Source organism: Corvus kubaryi, unplaced genomic scaffold (genome assembly GCF_017639235.1).
Source record: "Corvus kubaryi isolate FWS band 111438036 unplaced genomic scaffold, C.kubaryi_AGA036_p1.0 37249, whole genome shotgun sequence".
NCBI lineage: Eukaryota > Metazoa > Chordata > Aves > Passeriformes > Corvidae > Corvus > Corvus kubaryi.
Window position 1 is genome coordinate 4,952,613 of NW_024581072.1, and position 23,206 is coordinate 4,975,818.

The 23,206-nt window shown below is 42.0% G+C and overlaps 1 protein-coding gene across 2 annotated transcripts in view; it reads right to left on the reverse strand.

The window, feature by feature from the left end:
- The window catches only part of SHB (SH2 domain containing adaptor protein B), a 79,952-nt gene extending 63,340 nt beyond the window's left edge, over positions 1–16,612 (reverse strand). For both annotated transcript variants that reach the window (XM_042023530.1, XM_042023529.1), the window contains exons 1-2: positions 15,690–16,612; positions 679–796 (exon numbers count right to left, since the gene is read on the reverse strand). In XM_042023530.1, coding sequence (XP_041879464.1) covers positions 679–796; positions 15,690–16,268 — 697 coding nt within the window. In that variant the 5' untranslated portion in view covers positions 16,269–16,612. The remainder of the gene's footprint in view (positions 1–678; positions 797–15,689) is intronic.
- Positions 16,613–23,206: the final 6,594 nt, after the last annotated feature.

Below are 23,206 nucleotides of genomic sequence, written 5' to 3' on the forward strand. Positions count from 1 at the left end.
ATATTGATCCTGATAAGGAAAATACATGGAAAATAGAGTTGCATAATGCCAGTAAAAGGGATTCAAATAGTCCAAAGGCATACAACAATGTCACCACTAACCACTTCCCTACATGACAGAAAAGGAAGGACACTACCCAGAAGAGCAGTTAAAGGCTCACAGGCATCCTATAGTGTCTCATTTTAATTATTGGTAAAAAAACATCAGAGAAGCAAGGAAGGAAATAAGGAAGCTACAGAAAGATGTAGCTCTGCAGCCCTCCTGACACCAAGAAGTCTAAATGTGATTGAGGAAAAAGTCCATAAGCAAATTGATCAACTGTTTTTTAGTGAAATAACACAATGTCATGCTTTGGCCATCCCTACCACATACACAGACAACAGCCTTCACACTGCCGAGATGAGCAATGCACACTCCATCTACCATGACTGACTTTTTTCATCTTATCACATGACAGTGAAAAACATCTATATTTAAAAGTGAGGTACAGAGCAGTATTTTTAGGTATGAAGCACATGCAGGAAAATGTAATGCTTCCACAGCGTTTGCTGTTGCCCACCTAAGCATCTTCAGAAACACGGTTTTCCATGCCAGAGACATTTCTGGTTCATAGCAGCTATAATATACATGTGAAATGCCATACAACCGGAGCTCACACGTGCAACCATCTTTTCTTACCAGCCATTATTCTCTGGGCTTCATATGGTTCCATATAGCCAGTGTTCTCCCCTTTTCCCATTCTGTTCAACTCACTTTTGGCATCAAATGGATCCGAGTAGTCATCAGCTATCAATACCTGAAAGACAGGAAAGTAACTGTTACTGGAGTCTCCACTCAGATATGCAAAGCAGAAGGCAATGACATCCTATCAGCAAATAAAACCAGCTTCACATGGCTGCATCCTATGCCGTCTTCAAAGCACAGTCTCGGTTCAGAGGACAAATACACAATTGCCACAGATCAGATACTAAACGGCACTGAAAGAGAAATGTGCTCCTATTTATACTGGAAACCTCACAAGGGCAGACTCCATGTCAAAAAGATTTCTGACTAGCACAAGCAATGGAATAATTGGGATGGACAAATTAGAAAGAGCCAACCAGTCAGCAAATTCAATCCAGTGCAAATCTTACCAGAGAAGTCTTCTAATAGTCAGAAAAAAAAAAAAAGCACACTTTCCCTTGCACATACTCATCTCCTCTGCTTTTAAGGTTTATCAGCTACAACTGAAAATATTGCTAGAAACTTTAAAAATAAATATTCTAAGGCTACTCTTTTCACTGCATTAATAAGAAGCCTTATAATTTTAAGTCTCACCTGAAAAAAAAAACAAGACACAAAAACTTTTTGACTAAGCTTAGATCTTCATGCCATTCTTTCTCTCAAAGGAACATTATATTTACTTATATTTTGTGAGGTGAGACAAAAGGCAGCAAAAAGAAATTATCTGTCAGAATATGTTTTCTTCTTCCACTAGGAGACTAAAAAAATCTGAAGGTTAGAAAATCTCACACTGGACTTTACATTGCTATGCTCTCCTGACCACTGCAAAACCATTGCATGCTGTGTAGATCCCAATTAAAGTCACAGGAACCATTTCTCCCTATAATTGAAGGGGTAGAGCTAATCTTTGTTTCTGGGATGTCACAAGGAAACTGGGGCAAAGGCAAAAATACTCATATGAGAATTATTGCAGAGCACAGAGATGTAATGTACAGCAGGCAAGAATCTGAAGCAAACAAAGCAGACCGAGGCAGGCTTCAGCACCAGAATTGCCACAAAATCATAAAATTATTCAGGTGGGAAAGAACCACAAGAGATCACCCTGTCCAACTCACCACTCAAAGCAGGGCAAGCCTAAAGGGTTCTGCCCTGAAAGCTTACTCTATTTAAGAGGGGTTTTTCAGCTGCGTTACTTTACATTTTTAAGACCAGCACTAGTAAGACTTACAGCACAGTGCTATTCCAACAGCTTCAATCTTTTCAACAAAGAACCAGGAGTACACTGCCAGCTAAGAGACTGAAGCTGCATCTGCTTCTGTCTCCTGCTGCCAGCTTACCCCACCAGACAGAGAAGAAAAACAGGACACACAAGTATTCACAGATCAAACACCTGCACAAGTGCCACGGAATAAATGAACACTGTGTTAGGAAAGGCAGAGATCTCCCTTAAGATTAGGAAACAAAACATCTAACACACTTCAGAGTCATTACTCAGGCCCTGTAACACTGGCACATTGCAATTTTATACTACTTATTTGGCTTATTTTACTACCAAGACTGATGTTTTAATTATATTTTTTGTATTTTCCTCCCCTCCGAGTTTAAATTGACTGGAAGCTTGTTCTGGACCATAAATCACCAGACTGACATGGATCGTAGAGAGAGGAAAACATAATTCTTTCTTTCACTTGGTGTTCAAAATTACTCCCTCATTATTTTGAAAAACAGTTAACACAAAGGGAAAAAGTCCCCTCCCCCCGGTCTGGCAACGTATGCCCAAGCAGCAAATCAAGTGACAGCAGCTGCACACACTTGAGACAAAGACGACAATGTGTATCATGCAGCAGTAATTTCTTCTAGTCACAAGGGCAGATTTATTTCCAGAAGTGGTGCAGTTGAAATGCCATCCATGTTGTCTCCTGATCTGATCCTGTCAAGAGCTGCTGGGTGGTAGCATGTGCTCTGTGCTGCTCTCCTTTGCAAACGTTGACACATAATGCTTGCCAATCCTTAGCATAACTGTACTAGAAACAGAAAGCAGACTTATCACAGCTATTTGACATTTCTTTTCCATTTGACCAAAGTATGCTTGGTGGAAAATTATACATAAAAGATGCTGTCAAACAAGACCGCCCTCCAAAAAAGCCACCCAAAAACTCCAACTTAAACAACTCTCTCCCACAGCAAATCCCAAACCCACTTTTCAGCACTCAAGTCAGGCAGAAAGGACAGTCTGCTCCACCTTTCCTGGAACTGTATATCTCATTACAAGCGGATTTACAGTGCTGAGTTGTCAGAGGACTCCCCAGCTGACTGTTACTGTTTCCATATATACTAAAATTCAGTACTTTTCAGCCTAGAGGTAGCGGCTGGCCAGTGGCAGAATTTGATTTCTTCTATACTTGCTAACAGCTATACATTCTCCACTAGAAAGTCTCAAGCATTTCTACTTCTTTCAAAACAAACCCAAGGCTTGACAACCTCAAATGAGCATGATTGCTAGTTCTATTATAACATACTTACTGTAAATGTCTGAACTCTTTTGGCAATCCTATTTCAGAGGATTATTTCTCCTGTTTTCAGAGATCTCAACCAGAAAAAGAGCTCCTACTCTGCAAGTCTTTTTGCCATCTCCACAAAAATTGCTTTTACCTTAATGAGCTCACCTTCTAAGCTTCTATGCAGTAGGTCAGACAAAAAACAGAAAACAAAAGCTTCTGATGAAATAGATGGTACTGAGTACATGAATTTTCTAGTCACGTACCAATAAACAAAAACACTTGCTTCATGATAGATGTCATTAATACACTGTCCTCATACCCCTTCATGCTATCCTCAGAAAGCAAAAGCTTGCCAATATTACACGAGTTCTCTTCGCTGATATCACAGGTACATGCCTTGTATGTGTAGCAGGGTTCTGCAAATCATGATCTTAATCACCTCAATGCCACACAGGGAAGATGCACTGTGAGAACACCATGCTGTCACCTCTTCCCCACAGGCATGTAGGAGCAGGTCCTTCTGTATGATAATCAAAGTGCCCTTGTGTTCACCAGAGCTCGTTAGCTTTCCAGAAATGGTGTGCATTTTGTTTGTTTATATTTCTCCCAACAATCTTTCAGCCTCTGCCCAGCAAACTGGTCTCAGTCAGCCATTTGTTTTCTACAGTCCAGGGGCCAAGGCCAGCGCAGGAGATCCCAGGTTAGGGCCTGCATGCAGTGCCCCTTCCACACCTTTGATTTAGTGTACTTCAAGGCAAATGGCTAAACTCATTCAAATGGTCTACAAATTGATCTTTCATGTTACTGACTGACAAATACTGGACAGAAAGTAGAAGATAATGGATGGCACCCATTGTCTACCAATGCATCCTTCCTAAAAGTCTCAGCTAGTCAGATTATCCAGGATCTAATGCTGTACTTGCCACATCTACCCTGGACACAATAAGAGGAATGGCAACATGTTGAAGTATTGTAAGCACAGCTAAGGACAGCATTCATACACAAAATCTGACCTTTGGAGCGGGACACATTTAACTTGGCTCCCTGCTCTGCCAAGTCCTGCCTCCTTCCTCATGAGTCCTATCTGTCAAAATGAAAACACGGCAATCAGGAATGCCCAGAAGGCAGTCATTCAGATTTCAAATTAATGTCTAAATCAGCTGCATTTGTAAGGGTTATTGTCAAAGACCTGTGGCTTATCTCTTAACAGAATGCAAGACCTACATTCTGAGAGTGGACTGTGAGCTCCTACAAGTACTGACTCCTGTTCTACACAAGTCTGTTCTATAGCATCCCATACATATATTATACTATTTTCTATTTTAATATGTGTAATACGTAGTAGTAGTAGTTTGAGGCATCAGTAATATCAAGCAAAAGAAACTCAAACACATAAATAGAAGTGCAGTGACCAAAAGAAGTCAATAAGGATTTAGAGAACACTCATAGGGGCTCTTCCTAGCAGGTTGCCAGTTAGAAGTCACAGAAAAAGAGTACAGCTCAGTTATCAAAAAAGTTGACAAATTAAACACCGTAACTCTAGCTAAAGAGTTAATCAGCAGATACAAGATCAAAATACAAATAATCACTCCACCCCCCAGAAAATTAAATACAAGCTGAGATCGTGGTTGGTTTATCCCTCTATTATATATTAACTAAGTTGCAAGCTTCACTGTTGATGCATAGTCTTTGTTCTTCTACAGTCTTTAAAAAACAGTCTGACAAATATTATCATATTAAATACAAGTTTAAATGGGTATTTGCATATACAAAAGCATTATTTGCATAAGCAGGCACAGGAAGAAACCAAAGAACACACCTAAATGCATAATTTCACAGGTATCTCTCTCTGACTAAACCAAACATTTTAAAGGGAATGAAAAAGAAGGAAACAAATGAGAACCTACCGCACTGAAAAAGTAGGTATAATCCCTTTTTTTAATTGAAAGGAAATGCAGAAGATCAAGCTATCTTTAAAGCAGCAACATCAGCACAGAACTGTTAGCTACTTCACTAATTTAGCAGCTGTTGTGATTAAGGACACACTATTCTAGAAGAATCCAAGAGGAATTATGATAAACAGCATGTAGCAAAAAATCTAAAAGACCTCTCCTGCCCACCAGGCCTTTGAGGAATTTATTAGGGGGGACTTTTTTGTAAAGATTTATTATTATTAAATAATATATATTATTATATTATCAATATTTAGATCACAGAATGGTTTGGGTTGGAAGGGACCTTGCCAACCACCTTGCCATGGGTAGCCACATACTTAAATAACTATATAAAGGCAGACCATATATTCCTCTTTCAACTTTTGTGAGTTGCAATTAAGTCCACCAATACCACAGATGAGAGCATGTGTCTGTCACCAGAGATACAGAATGCAAGGGCACTTAGCAACCATGAATATGTTTCTGAGAACACCACAGTTAACACATTTAAAACAATGCAATGAAAATTCTTCATAATCTCTGAGAATTTGTATTCACAAAAGACCAGTCACTAGCTACAGTAGACGTCACTCTATATTATCACAGAATGGCCTGCTTTGGAAAGGACCTTGAAGATCATCTTGTTCCAACACCCCTGCCATAGGCAGGGACGCCTTCACCTCAGAGCCCCATCCAACATGGCACTTCCAGGGACGGGGTATCCACAGCTTCTTTGGGAAAGCTGTGCCAGTGCCTCACCACCCTTACAGAAAAGAGCTTCTTCCTAAAATCTAATGTAAATCTACTCTCTGTGTGAAGCCATTCCCTCTTGCCCTGTCACTACATGCCCTTGTAAAAAGTCCCTTTCCATTTTTCTTGCAGGCTCCCTTCAGGTACTGGAAGGCTCCATTTAGGTGACCCCAAAACCTCCTCTTCTCCAAGCTGAACAATCCTAGTTCTCTCAGCCTTTCCTCATACAAGAGGTGCTCTATCCATCTGATCATCATGGTGTCCAACAATGATTAACAATATTACATGGGCCCTCCCCCCCCCTCCCCCCCCCCCCCCCCCCCCCTGCCCCCCCCTGGCTGGGGGGTTTTTGTGGGGGTATATTTGGGGGTTTTTTTACAACAACCACATAAAATTTTTGGCAAATGCCAAATTTCTCTCTTTGCCCCCAAGAAGCCTCCAGGTCTCCCATCCCAAACATGCCCTAAGCAGATGTTTCCCTAAAAATAATATTTTCTTGTAATATTCAGGCAACTACACATCAGAAACATCTCTAATATTGAATCCTGGACAAAGCTCAGCCTGCATACAGCAGGACTGTGAAGTTTAGTCTTGATTTGTTTTCCATATTAATAAAGACTTCCACTTAAATTTTCTTCCATGAAGCACTGAATTCAGGAACCTGTTGGATAATCCTCCCTGTAACCTAAGTACCACTTTTTAGTCAAAATAAATTTCACAGTCTTGGAAAACTTGCTAATAGAGTGATCTGTGCATGGTCAGATTCCCGAAAGAATCAGGAAAAATAAATCAAAGATTTTTAATATCTTGCTAACAAGTCAGAAATTTAGGGTATGATTCCAGGGAACTAGTCTACAGACAAAGTGTGCATAGAGCCTTTCCTTCTAGTCCCAAATTTGAGGATTGGAAAGACCAGCACTAGCTCTGCCCCTGGAAGGAATCACAGGCCTCATTCAGAGTGGTGACTTCCAGAGACTGACACATCTCTCCTAAAAGATAATTGAAACACAATTTAGGAAATGTATTGCCTAAATTTCTCAGAGAGTTGTGAACTAATAGTGAGGTGCTGGGGAAAAAAACACAAAACAGTATTTAATAACAGGATTTCAAGAACTACTCCCCCACACACAAGGTTTAGTGCTCAGTGAAGGTGAATTGCTCTTCAGTTTTTACAAGTCCACACACCCACAGGGACAGAACTGAACTGCTAACAAGCTGATACAAATAACAGTTCTTGCCTTCTTGCCCCTTGATTTCTCTCCTATATTCCCAGGCAGAAACTGGGGTCCCCTGCTATCCCACGTGTCACTGCTTCACATCGGGCAATGCAGACCACTCTTCACACAGGGCAGGCAATGCAGCACTTCCAGCTCCTGCCCAAAGTTAAAAATGCAGTTCTACCCGCTTTCCTCTCAGTAAGAAACAGGTGCTTCCTTGACCCATCTACTCAACTATTTTAAATTTGAAAATACACCTTCAAGGATTTTTCAGTAGATCCAAGAGTTACTGAAGGAAGGATGGACAGAACAACCACCAGGTATTGCTCCCTTTGGAAAACAAAGTTTAAAAAAAAAAAAAAAAGTTTAAAAAAATCATATCCCATGTACTGTCATTAGCAGAATATGTTTTGTAAAACAATTTACCACACTTCCTGGACAATGCACAACTACTTCAAAACCACACCTTATGTCTGTTTCCTTGTAAATAGACTGTTTAATAGTAACATTTACAGAAACAGTGACATATCCAGGAAGATCTGCACCACAGTCTTTTCCTATCTGTTGCCAGAATCCACCATTATGCTGTTTCAACTGCTAGGTCTCATATTACTTCCTACACTTCCAAACAGTGCCTAGCACACTGTTAGTTAAGGATACAACTACACTGACACAGGGCAGCAAAGAAGTGAAAAGTCAAACCATTTCCTTTGCCATGGGGTAGTGCTCAGCACAAGCAAAGACATATACAAAAGTGTTTAGAGACACAAACATCTCTCCTATCCCATTGCCAGTGAGCCTGGGGAACAAAGAATCTTGTAAAAAACAGACATTTCTTCAGTGATCCAAGCAAATACAGTGGTAAACTGGCCACAAGATCAGATTGCAAACTTGGAGATTACACGCAAACTTGATGTTTAAAAAGAGAAACACAGCTTCATCTTCTTCCTTTCTAGATCCTTTCTCCTCATTAATCAGGCTAAAATACTTACATGAGTTCCCATACAGTTATTGCTGTGCCTAATTTCTTATTTATAATTAGAATACACTTTGAATCATAACAAATTGCATAACCTTATTCAGACTATAGAAGGTTTCACTTTCATATATACATTACAACAGTCCTAATGCTAACAGTTGGATTGCAAGTTTACCTAAAGCTGGATATGTAAAATAGTGTAATACACGCCTCTTTCCTCACCTGGACAGTTTTGAAGAAAATCTGCAGGTAATACATGTGCTATCATGCAGTAGCAAGAAAGCTGCGTTTATGGTGGCCCCACGGTTGTAACAGAACCGTGTAGTGCTGTTTTGGATATGCTTGGAGTCTTGGTACTTCCATGTTCACATGCAAACTCACCTAAACCAGCTCCTGTACATACACATGTGAAAAATCAGAGGACAATCTACAGAAGCAAGTACAATTAAATCCTCTTGCTGATCATCATCAGTACTCAGCCCTGTTTTTGTGTCCTCAGAGTATCTCTCCAAGTGACAACTCTTGATCAGCCATGCCCAGCTGTGTTCACATGCGCTTGATCTGAACAGAGAGCCCTACTCATTCTTTCATGCTGCTGCAGAACATCCTTCTATGCCTTAGTCTATCATCAGACTAACTCCACATTCACTTACTGAACAAATTCAGGGGGAAAAGCACTTCAGCTTGAGAGACCGAGATCCTGCACCTACATCCTGCACAATTGTCCTTACTGAAATGTGCTATTTTCACGTAGTGTAAGTCTGTTGCCAACACTCACACTTCACAGCAGTTTTTGAACATCAGTTACATGAATACTTAAGATCCATGAGTTCTCTGAGGACCTGCAGGAACTTGGGTCAGGGGAGGTTTAGGTTGGATATTAGATTAAGGTTCTTTCCCCAGAGGGTGTTTGGGCACTGGAACAGGCTCCCCAGGGAAGCGGTCACAGCACCAAGCATTACAGAGTCCAAGAAGCATTTGGACAATGCTCTCAGACACATGGTGTGACTCTAGGAGATGGTGCTGTACAGCACCGGGAGTTGGGCTCGATGATCTTTGTGGGTCCCTTCCAGCTCAGCATTTTCTGTGGAACTGTGAATTAAACCACTCTTCTGCACAAAGCAGGGGTAATAACAAAGCTAGACCAAGTTGTTCAGGACCTTGCCCACACAAGTTTTGAAAGTCTCCAGAAACAGAATGTCCACAACCTCTTTCTCAGCAATACAGACATTTATGCATATGAAATAACAAATAATAATGATAACTAAATGTTATGTATTTATCATATTTTATCTATGTATGTTTGTATATACATATAATGTAGATTTCAGAACTTTACAAATACTTTCAACATATGTACCAAGAAAACCTAAATTCACTTAAATAAACTTGTAGACTACCATAGCAATAGTTTGAGATCAGACAGCAGATGTGTACACCAGAGAGATGTAAGACACAGAGATCCGAGAATGTAATTAAGTAGGCATTTGGAATCCATTCGTGGATATTATGGTTCCCATGAAGATGGGAGACACGGTAAGTGCTACACTGATGGACTGCTCCAGACTCAGTTCAATAATTTAGAAAAATCCTTTCACAGACAATACATGGTATCCACCATACAGTTTTTGCTTTTATTTAAACTCAGAACCTGTAAGACAATAAACTTACTGTTGGCATTTTGACTCTTTTCACCTGTCTTCTTTTGCCACCCACGAAAACTTCAAAACTACATTCATTTTTAGTTTTTTTGTTTCATGATCCAATTTAGCCATATCCAGATTGTTACTACCTTTTGAGGTTAAACAATATAAACAATATATATGCTCCTTGTCTCCTACCCTTAGTGGTTTTATCATTCTGAATACATTAAGATAAAAACACAATGACAAAAGAAGTGTCATTATAGGGACATAGCTCACTGCTACTATGAATATTATTTGTTCTTTTAACACTTTTGGTAAGCTACTGCTTACCAGATGAAAAGTTAACTTTTCACAGATGAAAAGTTAACTTCTATGAGGAATCCTCCAGGGTCTTCTTATGCGGCATAGCAATCCACAGATGAAAGAGTGATGCAGTAATGTTCTCGCTCACTGGGGGCCAAGTGGAAGTGATTCCCAGAGATTAGATATACAAGTTGCATGGAAAGGGGTGGAAACTGGACACAGGTCCACCACCCTGCCACATTCCCTTACAGTCATTTGCGCTTAGGTATTAGCCTTTTTACAGAATAAGGCCACATGAAAGGTGCTCAGTTACACTCTGCCAGTAAATAGTTCAACAAGCATATTTTAGTTCAGAACAGGCAAGTCAGTCCCCTTGTTTGAACCCAGCAGCCGAGGTACTTTCTAACAATGGGGTTGATATGCTTACTGCAAAGATATACACATGATAGACCCTTCAAGAACTCCACCACTCCCTCCTTTAATCTCCACGTCTTCCAACTGCTTCATACTCCTTCCTGATAGTCTCTTTCTGCTTGGACCTCTCTTTGCGTAGAAGTCTGACAATTTGGACGGCTTCCAAAGCTGAGAGTGTTCCAAGCTGTGCACACAGTGCAGACGCCAGGCATACTTTGTAACTGAAGAGCCTACCACATCATTCCGAAAAGCCCTGAAGTCACCAAGACTCCAAAAGCTCAGGTCATATCTGAGTATCTTCTGTTCACAAGACTGCTCTAGTCCCTTAATCATGAGACTGACATATCTGAAAAAAATTGCATTTCTAGATGCATTACAGTTGCCTTATACAGTTGCTCTAGTCCCTTAATCATGAGACTGACATATCTGAAAAAAATTGCATTTCTAGATGCATTACAGTTGCCTTATAACAGTATACATACACACAAAAAATATAACTTGCTGCCTTTATGTGTGGCCTTCCCCAAACAATTTATGCAAGACCAGCAGCCACAAGTATTTTCTTTCTTCTTTTACGCAAAGACAGAGCCATATACCAATGGGAGCCACCCGCAGAGAGGAAGACTGTTTCAGAGTAGAACCAATTGTATGGAGAGGCAGCTTGACACTCTGCTGCAATGGATTAAACATGTAAATAAGACACAGAGATACATTTGTAGTTTAGGATTTCTAAATTCTAGAAATTCTATATTCTCTGATATAAGTAATCCCAGCACTGCTTAGACATCTTTGAAGTGTTTTCTCAGTGCACCTTGAAATACCAGCTGCAAGATTCAGTTAAATGCACATGACTTTTTCTCAGTTTAAAGATCAAATATAACATAGACCTTCCATATACAGAAATAAGACAAGCATCTTCTCAACCTTAAAACAATATTTTAATTATATAAAGTTATTAATAATGTTCTATGGAGTCTAATCACTCTTATGCAAGATGTTAGAAGTTCAAAAAGCTAGACTACTTTGCTAGTCCAGTGCAAAAGTACTTGTTTCTCACACATAGATAGTGTTTTCAGAACTTTGTACATCAAGTCAGCAACGCTGCTGTCCTGAACAGTCGCCTGGTTGGCTGAACAGTTGCCTGCTTGATTGCTGCTACAACACAACATTCATGTTATTTTGTACTAGGTCCACTCTGACTGTGCAGAATCAAGTTACTCTCTACTGTATCAGATATGTCCTGTCTCATTGTTGAAAATTTTGTACTATTTGAAAGCAGCCAAGTGCTTGCTTGACAAAAGTAGCTAGAATTGTTAGGCTGTAGGTTGAACTTTATTTGAACTATAAGGCTATGTTGTGTAAGTTGAACAGAGATTACAGTACAACCTGAAGCTAACAGTATGTACATTAATAATAATTAAACCAGACAAAGCTAGCATTTTCAGTATTACTTAAAAAATAATAGATCAGAGTTTATGGACTGCAACAACCGTATTACAACATGGACTGCAGTACCAACACGGCAACCAGTTGGTGACAAAAAAGCAAACCAGAAGTAAGACAACCCCGGACCCTAATGTTGCTGTTTATCCAGACTGTCATGTGGGGGATTGGGAGTATGGATTTTAAGTGTGTAACTGCCGAGGGATTTATTTGTTCAGAGCCCCTGTCTTGAGGCATGACCAGATATCGTAATCAACCTTTGCCAACAAACCTATCTCCTGGAGAAGAGAAATTAGTGTCAAAAATGTCTTTAACACCTGTGGAAATGGATCTTGCGACTTGCAGTGTCCTCTGCATTCAATATGCAGAACTGTTGCATTGTTCTGTCTCCACTGAACAGACATAGCACAAAATGCTGTTCATTATGAAATAAATGTCTTTAAAGGACAATAGACTATGAACACAGCTTTTAAACCTTAAGAACTTCCTGCAAGGAAGTATGATACAGCTTGTCTTTGAAAAGTGTCCCAGGTTTTTCAGCTGCAAAACCAGGCAGAGAAATCATTAGGTTCAAATAAGTGATATGTGAAAACATACATGAAGTATCCTTTCACACAGACACTTCCCCCTCAGTTATTACTTCATGGATTTACGTACACCACAATGCCAGATAGAGGACAATCACTCAGGAAGACTTCAGCTCATTTCTTTTGATCTCCATTTCACAAGTGGTTTGCCTATTGAGTTGGTCTTAAACCAACTTGTGTTTATTCTTATACAAATACAGGAGATGCCAGATTGATCCAGTATACAACCACATGTTGTTTCAACTTGCCCACACTCCCTAGCTCCTCTGTGGCAAGCAAATAAGTTAAGTTTTCACAAGCCAGCACTAAAGACAGAAGCCAATAATTTTTTTACCCACCATACTGGAGGATCTGAGCTGCTTCAGCCATGATTTCTAGCATAGCCTGCTCTCCCTCGTCTGAAGGTAAACATCACATTTCAAGTCCCCAAACCCACTTAATTGTATTACCCAACAAAAAAAATCCACCCAACAATTTGAATTCAAAGACATCTAGAAATGATGAATCTCATTGGGCATCTGTTGCAGAGGTTAGTCACCTCGCTATTAAAAGGTGCATGGCAATTTGGGTTTGTCTGCTTCAGCTTTAGCTGGTATTTCGACTGTTACACATCAAAACTTCCTGAATCCCAGATACATTAAATGTCTGTAGTTCCTTTACCAGCCTTTGTCTAAAATCTTGCAAAATATAATCATGTCCACCACTGCTTTAAATCTTCATCTCCTTTATTCTCTGAATCAGCTAGTTTACAATTTTTCTTTTCCTCTGGGTGTTTCAGCTAACCAGCCTGCCACTATCCATACCTCGCCATTTGCCCTTTGTAAGTAATCACACGAAACAAGCATCTTCCTGAATCTCCTTCCCATTCCAGTAGCTCTTTCAAGTATGACACACAACTGAGCTTTTCAGCCAACTCTTTACTGATGACAAACCACAGAAGATAAAAAATTGCTCACTGAATTTGCTGGAATCCCTACTTCTCACTTCTCCACTACCACATAAAGGAAAACAGCACTCTATCCTTATAAAGGAAATCAGAAAAAAAAAAAAAAAACACTGAAACAGATGCTGGAACGAAACACAAGCATTTACCAGACATTATTGGATCATTAAACACTAACATACTTCTAGGAAGACAGAACTACATGGCACTTAGATTTTTTTTCTCATTCCTAATGTGTTTACCAGCTTATGCTATGTTACACACATTTTCTAATGTTTTTAGCATGTTTATGAATTCTTCTGAACAGTGGACCTCTAGATTCGGGGGATTTTATTCCATCTTTACTGTCTTCCTTATTGTCTCTTTCTTAGGGAAATTTACTTTCACTTGCTTTGTTCGCTATTGTACTACAGACACACTGTTTACTAAATTCCTTAATTTTCTTCCTCAGTGAATCACAGGTGTAGAAGAGAACCAGCTCCCTGCCTGCCCACTACGACCACTGCTTACCAAGTTAACCTGTCAAACTCTACATTTCAGGGCCGTGAAATAAGAGAGATTTCACATCCATTGCTGGGAGAAAACACAATTGAACAAAAGGCAAGCTATGTTGCCTCTCACATCTAAATGCTGTTGAGGCAGGCACAGTCGGCTCTTTGAGGCACACGGACAATTCTATTTCTCAGACATATTCAGATTTTCTGGTTGTCACCTATAGTTCTCTCAATAATTGAAAAAAACACTAACATGACTGAGAATTTTTGCCTACAAGTTTTAAAACCTGCAATAAGGGTGGGGGAACAGCACACAGATTTATGACCATACAAAGCAGCAGGTTACCTAGCAACAAATATGTATTTTCTATTTGAAAATTGCTTCAGTAGGCTCTAAAATTGAACAATGATTTTCAAAAAAAGAAAAAGAAAGAAACATTTCGCCCCAAGCAGGTTCTTTTGCTGAAAGTGGTTTCCTAAGAGAAGATACCTAGTATCAATGTAGGAAATTTAAAGAAGACTGGATAGATTGTAATATACACTGTAAAATGTTAACTTTGAATCAATCACCTCCACAAAAGAGGTTGCTTCCAGTCAGAAACTATACCTACTAAGACAATAGAACAAATCCTAGACTTTTCTCCTTGTATCGTCACTGTCACAACCAGATTTCTTTGGAATTCCACCTGGACAGATATAACTTATCAAGTTGTCATGTAAGTGTGGCAATGCAATCGTGTTACATATTTAAACATGTACACACAGACCATTTAGACTGATAACATTCAGCAGATACTTGAAATTCCTGTGATGTGACTGTTATCCTGGAGTTGAAAATGCCAATCAACAAAATAGAGAAACATTTATTTCCAATATATGAGAAAAACTAAACTATATTCACAAGAACAACAGAGGTAGGGGAATATGCTTTGCTTAAAAAAAAAAGAAATTAACTCTATTTCCCTCTGTAACTTGAGTTCCCAAGTCCTGCACTTTCCAGTGTTGTGTCTACAGTATTTTGTAAAAAATTTGTAGAGAATGACCAGTAAAAGGATAACAGTTGGAACTGGGCAAGTATCTATGGAGCTTGCTTCAGCTCCATGCCAGATGGAAACACATTATCATGGAAGTTGCCATTCTGTTGTAACACAGGACTTTGAACTACCTCACCTTTGACACTGAACTAGGAAGCAAAAAGTTTATAAATAAACAAACGACAAATTGTCTCCTTAAAAACAGACAGTACGGCATGGGACAGCATCACTCTTTCTCCCTCCCCCCCCCCCCCCAGTTTATTTTTTATATATGAGTGCTCCATACCACATGCAGTGGGGCTGAGGCCTCAACTTGGAGTTACAAGCAGAAGGCTTTTCAAGGGACTCTAGCGCTCCCCAAGCACCCCCCTAACGACTCACATCCTGTTCTGCAGAAGCATACCAACCCAAAAGCCTTGGTACCCACCTTGAGGTTGGCAGCGCGCCGTGCCTCAAAGCAGGGCTAGACACACCTGTGAACCTGCCCCATCAGAAGGAAGGTGAGCTTGAAGCCAACAGGGCACCATCACTTCACGTGCTACTCCTGCACATGCCGTGCATGCCCATAGATAATAAAAAAGGCCAGGCCACCCACTGAAGGATGGCTGAGAACAGCGGCAACTCCAGATGTGCAGGAGCTAGTCCCCTCGCCAAAAATCCTTCCAGGGGCCCAGCCCTACTACCTAGCTTACAGGGGCGGGAACAGGAGCACAACACTTACTTTATCTTTCACGGCAGAGTGGGCAGCAATCGTGGGCTGCTTGGAGCCCTTGTTGAGCTTCTTGCCCGCGCCGTCGCTGCCTCCACCGCCGCTCTCCACCTTGATCAGCCGGTGCTTGGGGGAGATGTACTTCACGTCGGGTGGCGTCGCCGGGCGGCGCTCGCTGTGGCTGCGGAAGAGGTGCGGGGAGCCGGTGGTGGGAGGCGTGGCGCAGCACGACGAGGAGGAGGAGGACGCCTTGAGGGCTGCCTCACCCAGGTCCTCGGGCGCCGAGTAGTCCGGGCGGCACATGGCGCGCAGCTTGCGCAGGGACGAGCCGGGCCCGCTGTAGGGGTCTTCGAAGTCGCGGTCCTTCTGGGCGCGGTAGGCGCGGAGCAGGTCGCTGGTGTCGTCGCGCAGGCGGCGGCGCGAAAAGCCGGGCGAGGTGTGGTGGTGGAGGTGGAGGTGCGGCGGCCCCTCGGGGCGGGGCGCGCTGCCGGCACCGTTGCGCTTCTCCCGGTAGTCGGGCCGCGGGGGCTGCGGAGGGCTCTTGGTCTTGCTATTGCCCAGGCTGAAGTACTTGTTCAGCCATTTGGCCATCGTCTCTCCCGGTCGCGGCCTCAGCACCGCTGCGCGCTGCCCCAGGCGCCCCGCGCCCCAGCCCCGCTCGCCGCCCGCATGGAGGAGCGGGGCGGCGGGGCGGGCCGGGCGCCCCGCTCCGCGCACTCGCCGCTCTCCCTCCGCCAGCGGCTGGAAGGGCCCCGCCGAGCCCCCCGGTTTCCCCGGCGGGAGGGAACCGCTCCCGGCCCGAGCCAGGCGCTCGCCGTAGCTCCGCGCCCGCGCCCGCCCCCGCGGCTCCGGGTCTGCCGCGACCTCAGCCCCGCTGCTCCGCGCTGGCAGCGCAGCCCAGCCTGACCTCAGCACGCACCGGAGAGGCGGGGGACGCATCTGCATGCGGGACCCGCCCACCGCCGCGGCCGGGCGGGGCCGCGCCAGGTGCTGGCGGGGCGGTGCGGAGGGGCCCGCCCTGCGCGGGGCGGTGTCGGTGTCGGTGCAGTCGCGGTTCGCGTTCCGGCGTGGCGGGATCTGCCGGGGCTTCCCCGCTGCGCCCTCGAACGGGCGGGGGAGCAGAGCTGCCTCCGTGAGGAGGCCGGAGGTGCCTTTCCGTTCCTTTCCTAGGTGCCCCCGCCTGTCGTCTGGAGTGGCCCGGATACCTGCAGCCACTACCTGCACAGTTTGATCTCTGAATTCTCTACTGCCGCTACATGTGTGTCCCCCTTCCCATCCGTGGTGGGGTCGGAGGGTTCGAGCTGGCGCCTAAAAAAGGAAGCAAACCCTGGTTTTGGCTAGGGCTGATGGTACACAAAGCGGATGTTGCATATTTTTTTGGTAGGTACATTTCCCATTCGTGTTCCTAGGCAAGGGCTACAGTAAATCAAATGCAGAGGTGATACTTGTGTGAATCATGCTGCTCAGTTTGTGTGTTGCCAGAAGGATTTGTCATCTGGGCCACCACAGATGCAAATACTTAGTATTGCTCTTTTAATCTTTCTCCGTCTGCCCAAAGGTAAACATATACTACAGCAGGTTTTCCCAAGTTCTGCCTGCCCAGCTGTGATAGTCTCACCTGTATCTTTAGTTCTCATCCCAGTGTTGATTTGGTCTGGTCTTAGGGAATGCTGGAGGCATTGAATGGATGTTCAAGTGGGGATAGGAATACCTGCAGGCTGATGTCTCCAGGCCCATCTCTGGCATCTGCCACAATGAAAAATTAAGCAAACAGAAGAACTACATAGGTGATAGCTTTACCTGCGGTGCTTCAGTTGTGCATTCTGATCTATGACAGGAGAGGTTTGTTGCAGCTTTGTTCTGTCTACGCTCCATAGTGGAATGCGGTTTCAAATGAAGAGTTAGAGAATGCCTCACAATTGCATTTTCAGGAGTCTTCCACTAATCAGAATTCAGACCTATCAATAAAAGCAATAAAAAGTTTCTCATTCCCCCAGTGCAAATCTGTGACAGAGTTTTCCAGAGCTATACCTTCATGTGAAGCACCATTTCTCCATTGCTTAATCAAGTCCATCAATGCAGAGAGATGAGCAAGAAGGGGACCCCTTTTCATACAGTTCAAAAATCTGCACAAGAACATCACAGTTTTGCTAGGAGCTGTGGACATGTTCCTAATATGATGTGCTGGTTTTGGATGGGGTACAATTAATTTTGTTCACAATAGCTATTATGGGGCTGTGTTTTGGATTTGTGATGAAAACAGCATTATTAATACAAGAATTTTTTTTGTTACTGATGAGCAATGCTTACACAGAGCCAAGGCCTTGTCTTCTCACACCACCCCAGAGGCAAGCAGACCAGCGGTGCACAAAAGCTTGGGATGGGACAAGCCAGGACAGCTGACCTCAACCAACCGGACGGATATTTCATATCATATGGTGTCATGCTCAGCATATAAAAGGGGGGGGGGGGGGGGGCGGGGAGAAGAGGGAAGGGGGGTATGCTCAGAGTGCTATCGTCTGTCTTCCCTAACATGTTTTCTGCACAGAAGGGTGGCCCAAAATTAGACTTGAGATGCAACCCTTTTTTGAAGATGAGAAAGGCAATGTCACGCAGTGTTTGGAGAGGGTGTGAAGATGTCAGGGGCTAGTCATGTTTTGCACAGTTGTTTTTAATCATTTGGGAGTTGGAGCCCTTTTAACCTTTTTATAATCAGAACAGTGGGAGGGAAGAGAAGAGGAATCCTTTACCTATTTACCATTACAAGTCATCTGTGTATTCCTGTTGCATTTTGGCAAACATCTATATAGCTCCCTGTTGGCATTGTTGAAGCCCAATGTCAGACACATACCTGTACTGTATTTACACACCCACCTCCAGTCATTAATTATGAGGACAAAATGGACTCATTTATACTAATGAGTTAATTATCTTTATGAAATAAAGAGGGACTGGATTTACATATGTTTTATCTAGTTTAATGGACCTTTTTAACCTTCCTCTTTGCTGCATATTCTCTATAAGAAGCCTCATTCTCTCTGAGTTTGGGCACTATCGTTGCAGCTTGCTCAGTGTAAGCATGTCTGTATGTTTTAGTGAGCTCCTGAGAACAAACCTCCACGGTGAGCACAGGATTCAGTTGTAATTCCTTCCTGCAGCATTTTCATCAGCTTGTGTTGAAAGGAGGATTGCATGCTCCCTATACTGTCGTCAGCAAATGAAAACATTTTTCTTCTTACATCCATAGTGCTGGTCTCCTGTTTCTGCTCAGCATATTTATTCTGTCTGACTATCATTTTTTTCTTAGAGCAACTTCTCAGCCTGATCCTGAGTAGTGTCCTATTCTTGACTGGCTAGTTAGTACCTGGGTCTCTTAGGGGGTTGCAAGACTCCCAGTAGTTGCTGATTCAGGAATGGTACATTCTAGGCCCTTTGTATGAGAGAAAATTTTTGCCTTGAAGCAAGATGAGTCTCAATTTCTTTAAAACTCATAGGATCTCATTACCCAGAAGTCTAGCAGCTCCCTAATTCCTGTTCTGCCAGTCATGGGAGAGGCAAGAAAGCCCCAGGAGAGCTCCAAACTCAGCCTGATACTGTCCCTTGTGGCTCAGTCAGGAACCACGTTCTCTTCTCTGCACTGACAGGCAGCTTGTGAGGTGACAAGTGAGCAAAAGCACATCGATGCAGGGCAGCTTCCCTAATACTTCAGAATTTCTCTTACGTTGCCTCCCAGCAGCGTGAGAGGATAGGAACTATGGGTCTACTGGATAACCCTAGGAAAACCCAAACCTGGATAAATACCTACGAAGGAGGACAGAATAATCTGCAAGACAGGCATAGCAGAGAAGTAAAACCAAGGATTCCATGTCTAATCTCAGAGGTTGTTCCAATCTAAGTATGCAAGGCCCACAACACTTTTGCATATGCACAAGATGCTTTCCAATCCCCGTCTGCTCATGCAGGGTACATCCGCACCTGCAGGACTCCTAGCCCATGCTCTGACTCATTTTCATATGAATTTTTGGAGGAAACAGGCTTCATCTTTTTCAGAACTTTGACCACATTTTTGAGTTGTGTTTGGCAAGTTTCCAGCATATTTTTTACCAAACATGAGGATAAAGGGGTTATGGTGAAAGTGAACTTTTTCTGTGAAATAACAAATCCTAAAATGTTACGATCTCAATAGAATATCTACTTCTTCTCAGATTTGTGTCTCTTGAAGTAGAAATAATTTACAATTTGTTTCAACTTAGGGAATTAGTAAAAAAGAGGCATTTTGATACAGGCATATCATTTCACACAAGTGACTAATTTGTGCTAAGCATGTGCCCTCCTAATCACATTATTTTAATTAAATAATGAAGTTAAGTAGCATCGACTCTGGAATTTATAAGGTCTTGTTTCCTCTCATACTTCTGATTGCCATGTGTAATAAGAGTTGCAGTACATGCAGTGCATTTCAAACTAAGATAAAGAATAAAAAGTAGCAAGTATCATGCAAAGTACTTTCTGTATTAATAAACACTCAAGCATTGCTGCTAAGTCTATCTTTACTGTTATCTTGCATGAAAACAGGTCCAAAATTTCTAGAATTGATCAACTCTTCACATTGAAATATCCACAAGAAAGACAGAAAGCAGAAAATCCTTCTGCTACTATGGCTTTAGGCTAGGCAAAAAAATATCACATACATTCACCATGTTAGGAACAGCCATCACAAAACAGAGAAATGTTCTCACTCTTGAGGCACTTCTTTCTTGCTGACTAATGTCAGAGAGTTCAGAAAGAGTGTGTAGCATCCATAACACATCTGGATTACTCCTATTTGTGTATGTTGCATCACACAAATCATAACCAGGTAATGATTAGAGATCAGTTTGTTATCCACAGGCTATCCAAATGCCGGATGTTTTCCTTTTTGTGCATATGTATGACTAAATATAGGATTTTTAGAAAGTTCTGATTTTTCTACTTTCCAGGCTGACATCTTCCTGCAATTAATTTATTCCCAAGTAAGGAGAAATTCTTCTACTGTGAGTGTGTCTTAGTTGTTTAAGTCAAACCAATTTGTCCCATATTCTCATGCTGCAGGAGAAAAACCCAATCAGATACTCCTCTTGAATTCTACTTTTGTGATGATCTCTTTGCCTCCAAGAACAAGTTCACATTCAATCATCTTTAGTTTTCTTAAATCACATGGGCTGTTCAAAGTCAGATTTTGAAGAGTTTTGTCACCTACAGATATCCTGCAGAATCTTCACAAGCAGCTTCATAAAGCCAGCTGGATTTAGAGCATAGGGTGCTTGTAGATGTTCCACTTGTCATTTTCTTGCATCTTTAGGTGCCTCTCTGGAAAGCTCTGGCTCAAGTGACCACTATGATCTGGGTCACAGATTTGCTTCGAGCACAGGCAGCCTGGAGTCATTGGAATTGTGTCCTTCAATCCCAGCTACCCTTCAGACAACGACAATTCCTGGCAAAGATATGGCTGTAACAGCACAAGGTTCTCCATGGATTGCAGAATTTGGCTGGGACCTTGAATTAGCCTGAACTCAACTGGATAAATGGGAGCTCTGTCATTTTAGTGCAAGCACTTTTCCTTGTTGGTTTCGTTTTTTTCTTTCTGCAACTTCACATTGCAATGTGCAATTATCTCAGGTTTCTGACTTCACTGCTCTGAGTTCCAGTGCAACACAGAACCAAGGTAGTAACAGGACCTCTGGCACAGTCAGAAGTTGAGCACTGGTACAGAGTGGTAATGAGATCTCTCAAGGAAATTGAGGCCTCAGATAGAGAGGGCCCTGAATACACAGGTTTAGACTGGCCCAGCTTTCAGCAAGACAGTGGTCCAGAGATATCTGGAGGTTCTGTTCAGCCTAAAATGAAGCTGATCTCCTATCCATATTCTTTCCAGTTCTTGTGTTCCTATGCTGCATAAGGCAGGACACTGACGAAAACCCTGCACCGGCACAACAGGACAATTTTCCATACAGATATGCCTGATTGCTATCCTACTGAGACGTCACTATTCAACCTTAAACTGAAAACTGTTGTTCTACTTATCAACTGCAACTGTAAGGACAAACTGATTGTTTTGGAGAACCTCAGCAGAATGATGGCACTAGATTGTAGTTACAATTAAAGATTTATTTTTCAAAAACATCATTTTATGATCAGTATATCATTTTATGACCACAGTAGCACAGGAATTTTTTTGTAACTGGTATCAGTGTAGCACAATTTTATAAATAGCATAGCACCAAATTTAAAATCACATCTTAACTGATGTTTCTTAATCACCTTGACTCTCTGCAGGGTGGTTGGCTTGCAGTATAAATAAAACAATCATAATCAGGATCACAGGAGTGGGGCAGCAGAAACTGTGCAGGGAAAGAACAGACCCCTAGATTCAATAATGAGGGAAATTTTTGATACAGCACAGGAAAAGATGCAAGATCCTGCTGGCAGTGGTACTGCTGCATTGCTTTAGGTCCATTGTTCAGGATGCATAATTTAAAAATCATTACAGTTAAATTCCAGAGCCTTCTGATAACAAAATTTAAAATAATTTATTAAAAATTTCCCCATTCCTGTGAACCTATTTGTTGTTTCTGTGGCCTAAATAGGTTCTTGAATTAGGAAATACCTGTGGTTTAAAGGGTTTCACATCACATTGTTGGAATATGTGGAAGTAGCAATTTGGAGACTCACAAAGAGCTCCCAGATTTGCTGAAAAATTGGAAAAAATTCTCCATTCCTTTTAACTCCTGTTCACATCAGGCTCGGAATACCCAATTACTTTTTCAATACGATAATGAAGAAGAAATAGTACTTTACAGGCATCAACTTGTGTATTTCTTAAGAAAATTATCAGAATAATATCAGAACATCTGGATAATTCCTCTTCATAATTTATTAATGACCAATTTTCACTGATCAGAGATTGAAAATGAACTTTCTTCATAATGAGCTTCTCAGCAGAGCATTAGAACAGAAGCATAGACAGTTCTGCATGCTAAAAAACATTTAACTGCCTTGATCAATTGCAGGGAATTGAGGTATAGCTCAAGTACAGAGACTCCAGGAAATTAACACATGCACCCATAAACATTCCTCTGAAAGGCTGAAGCAGACACTGCAGCACAGTGAGTACAGCCTCAGCAACTGGGCAAGTAATCATACTTCTGAAATACATTAGTGGCAACTACTGGGACAAGAGATAAGAGAAATGCCATAATCTTATTTTCAAATTGGTCAGTATGAAGCAAGAAAGGAAGGTAATATTGAACATAGGCTTCCAACAAGCAATCCGTCCAGCTGGTGCAGTAATTGAGTCTGGATTCTATGAAAACATGAAGCATAATTCTGTAATTAAAGGCTAAATCATAACAACTGCAAGTAAGATATTGAATTAAGTTTCTGCGTGCAACTTTGACTCCAACATTTCCAAATCTACAGCGCAAACAGAGGATCTATTATGTTATCAGCTGTATTTTAACATTTCCCTAGTTCAAGCAGAACAGTAAATT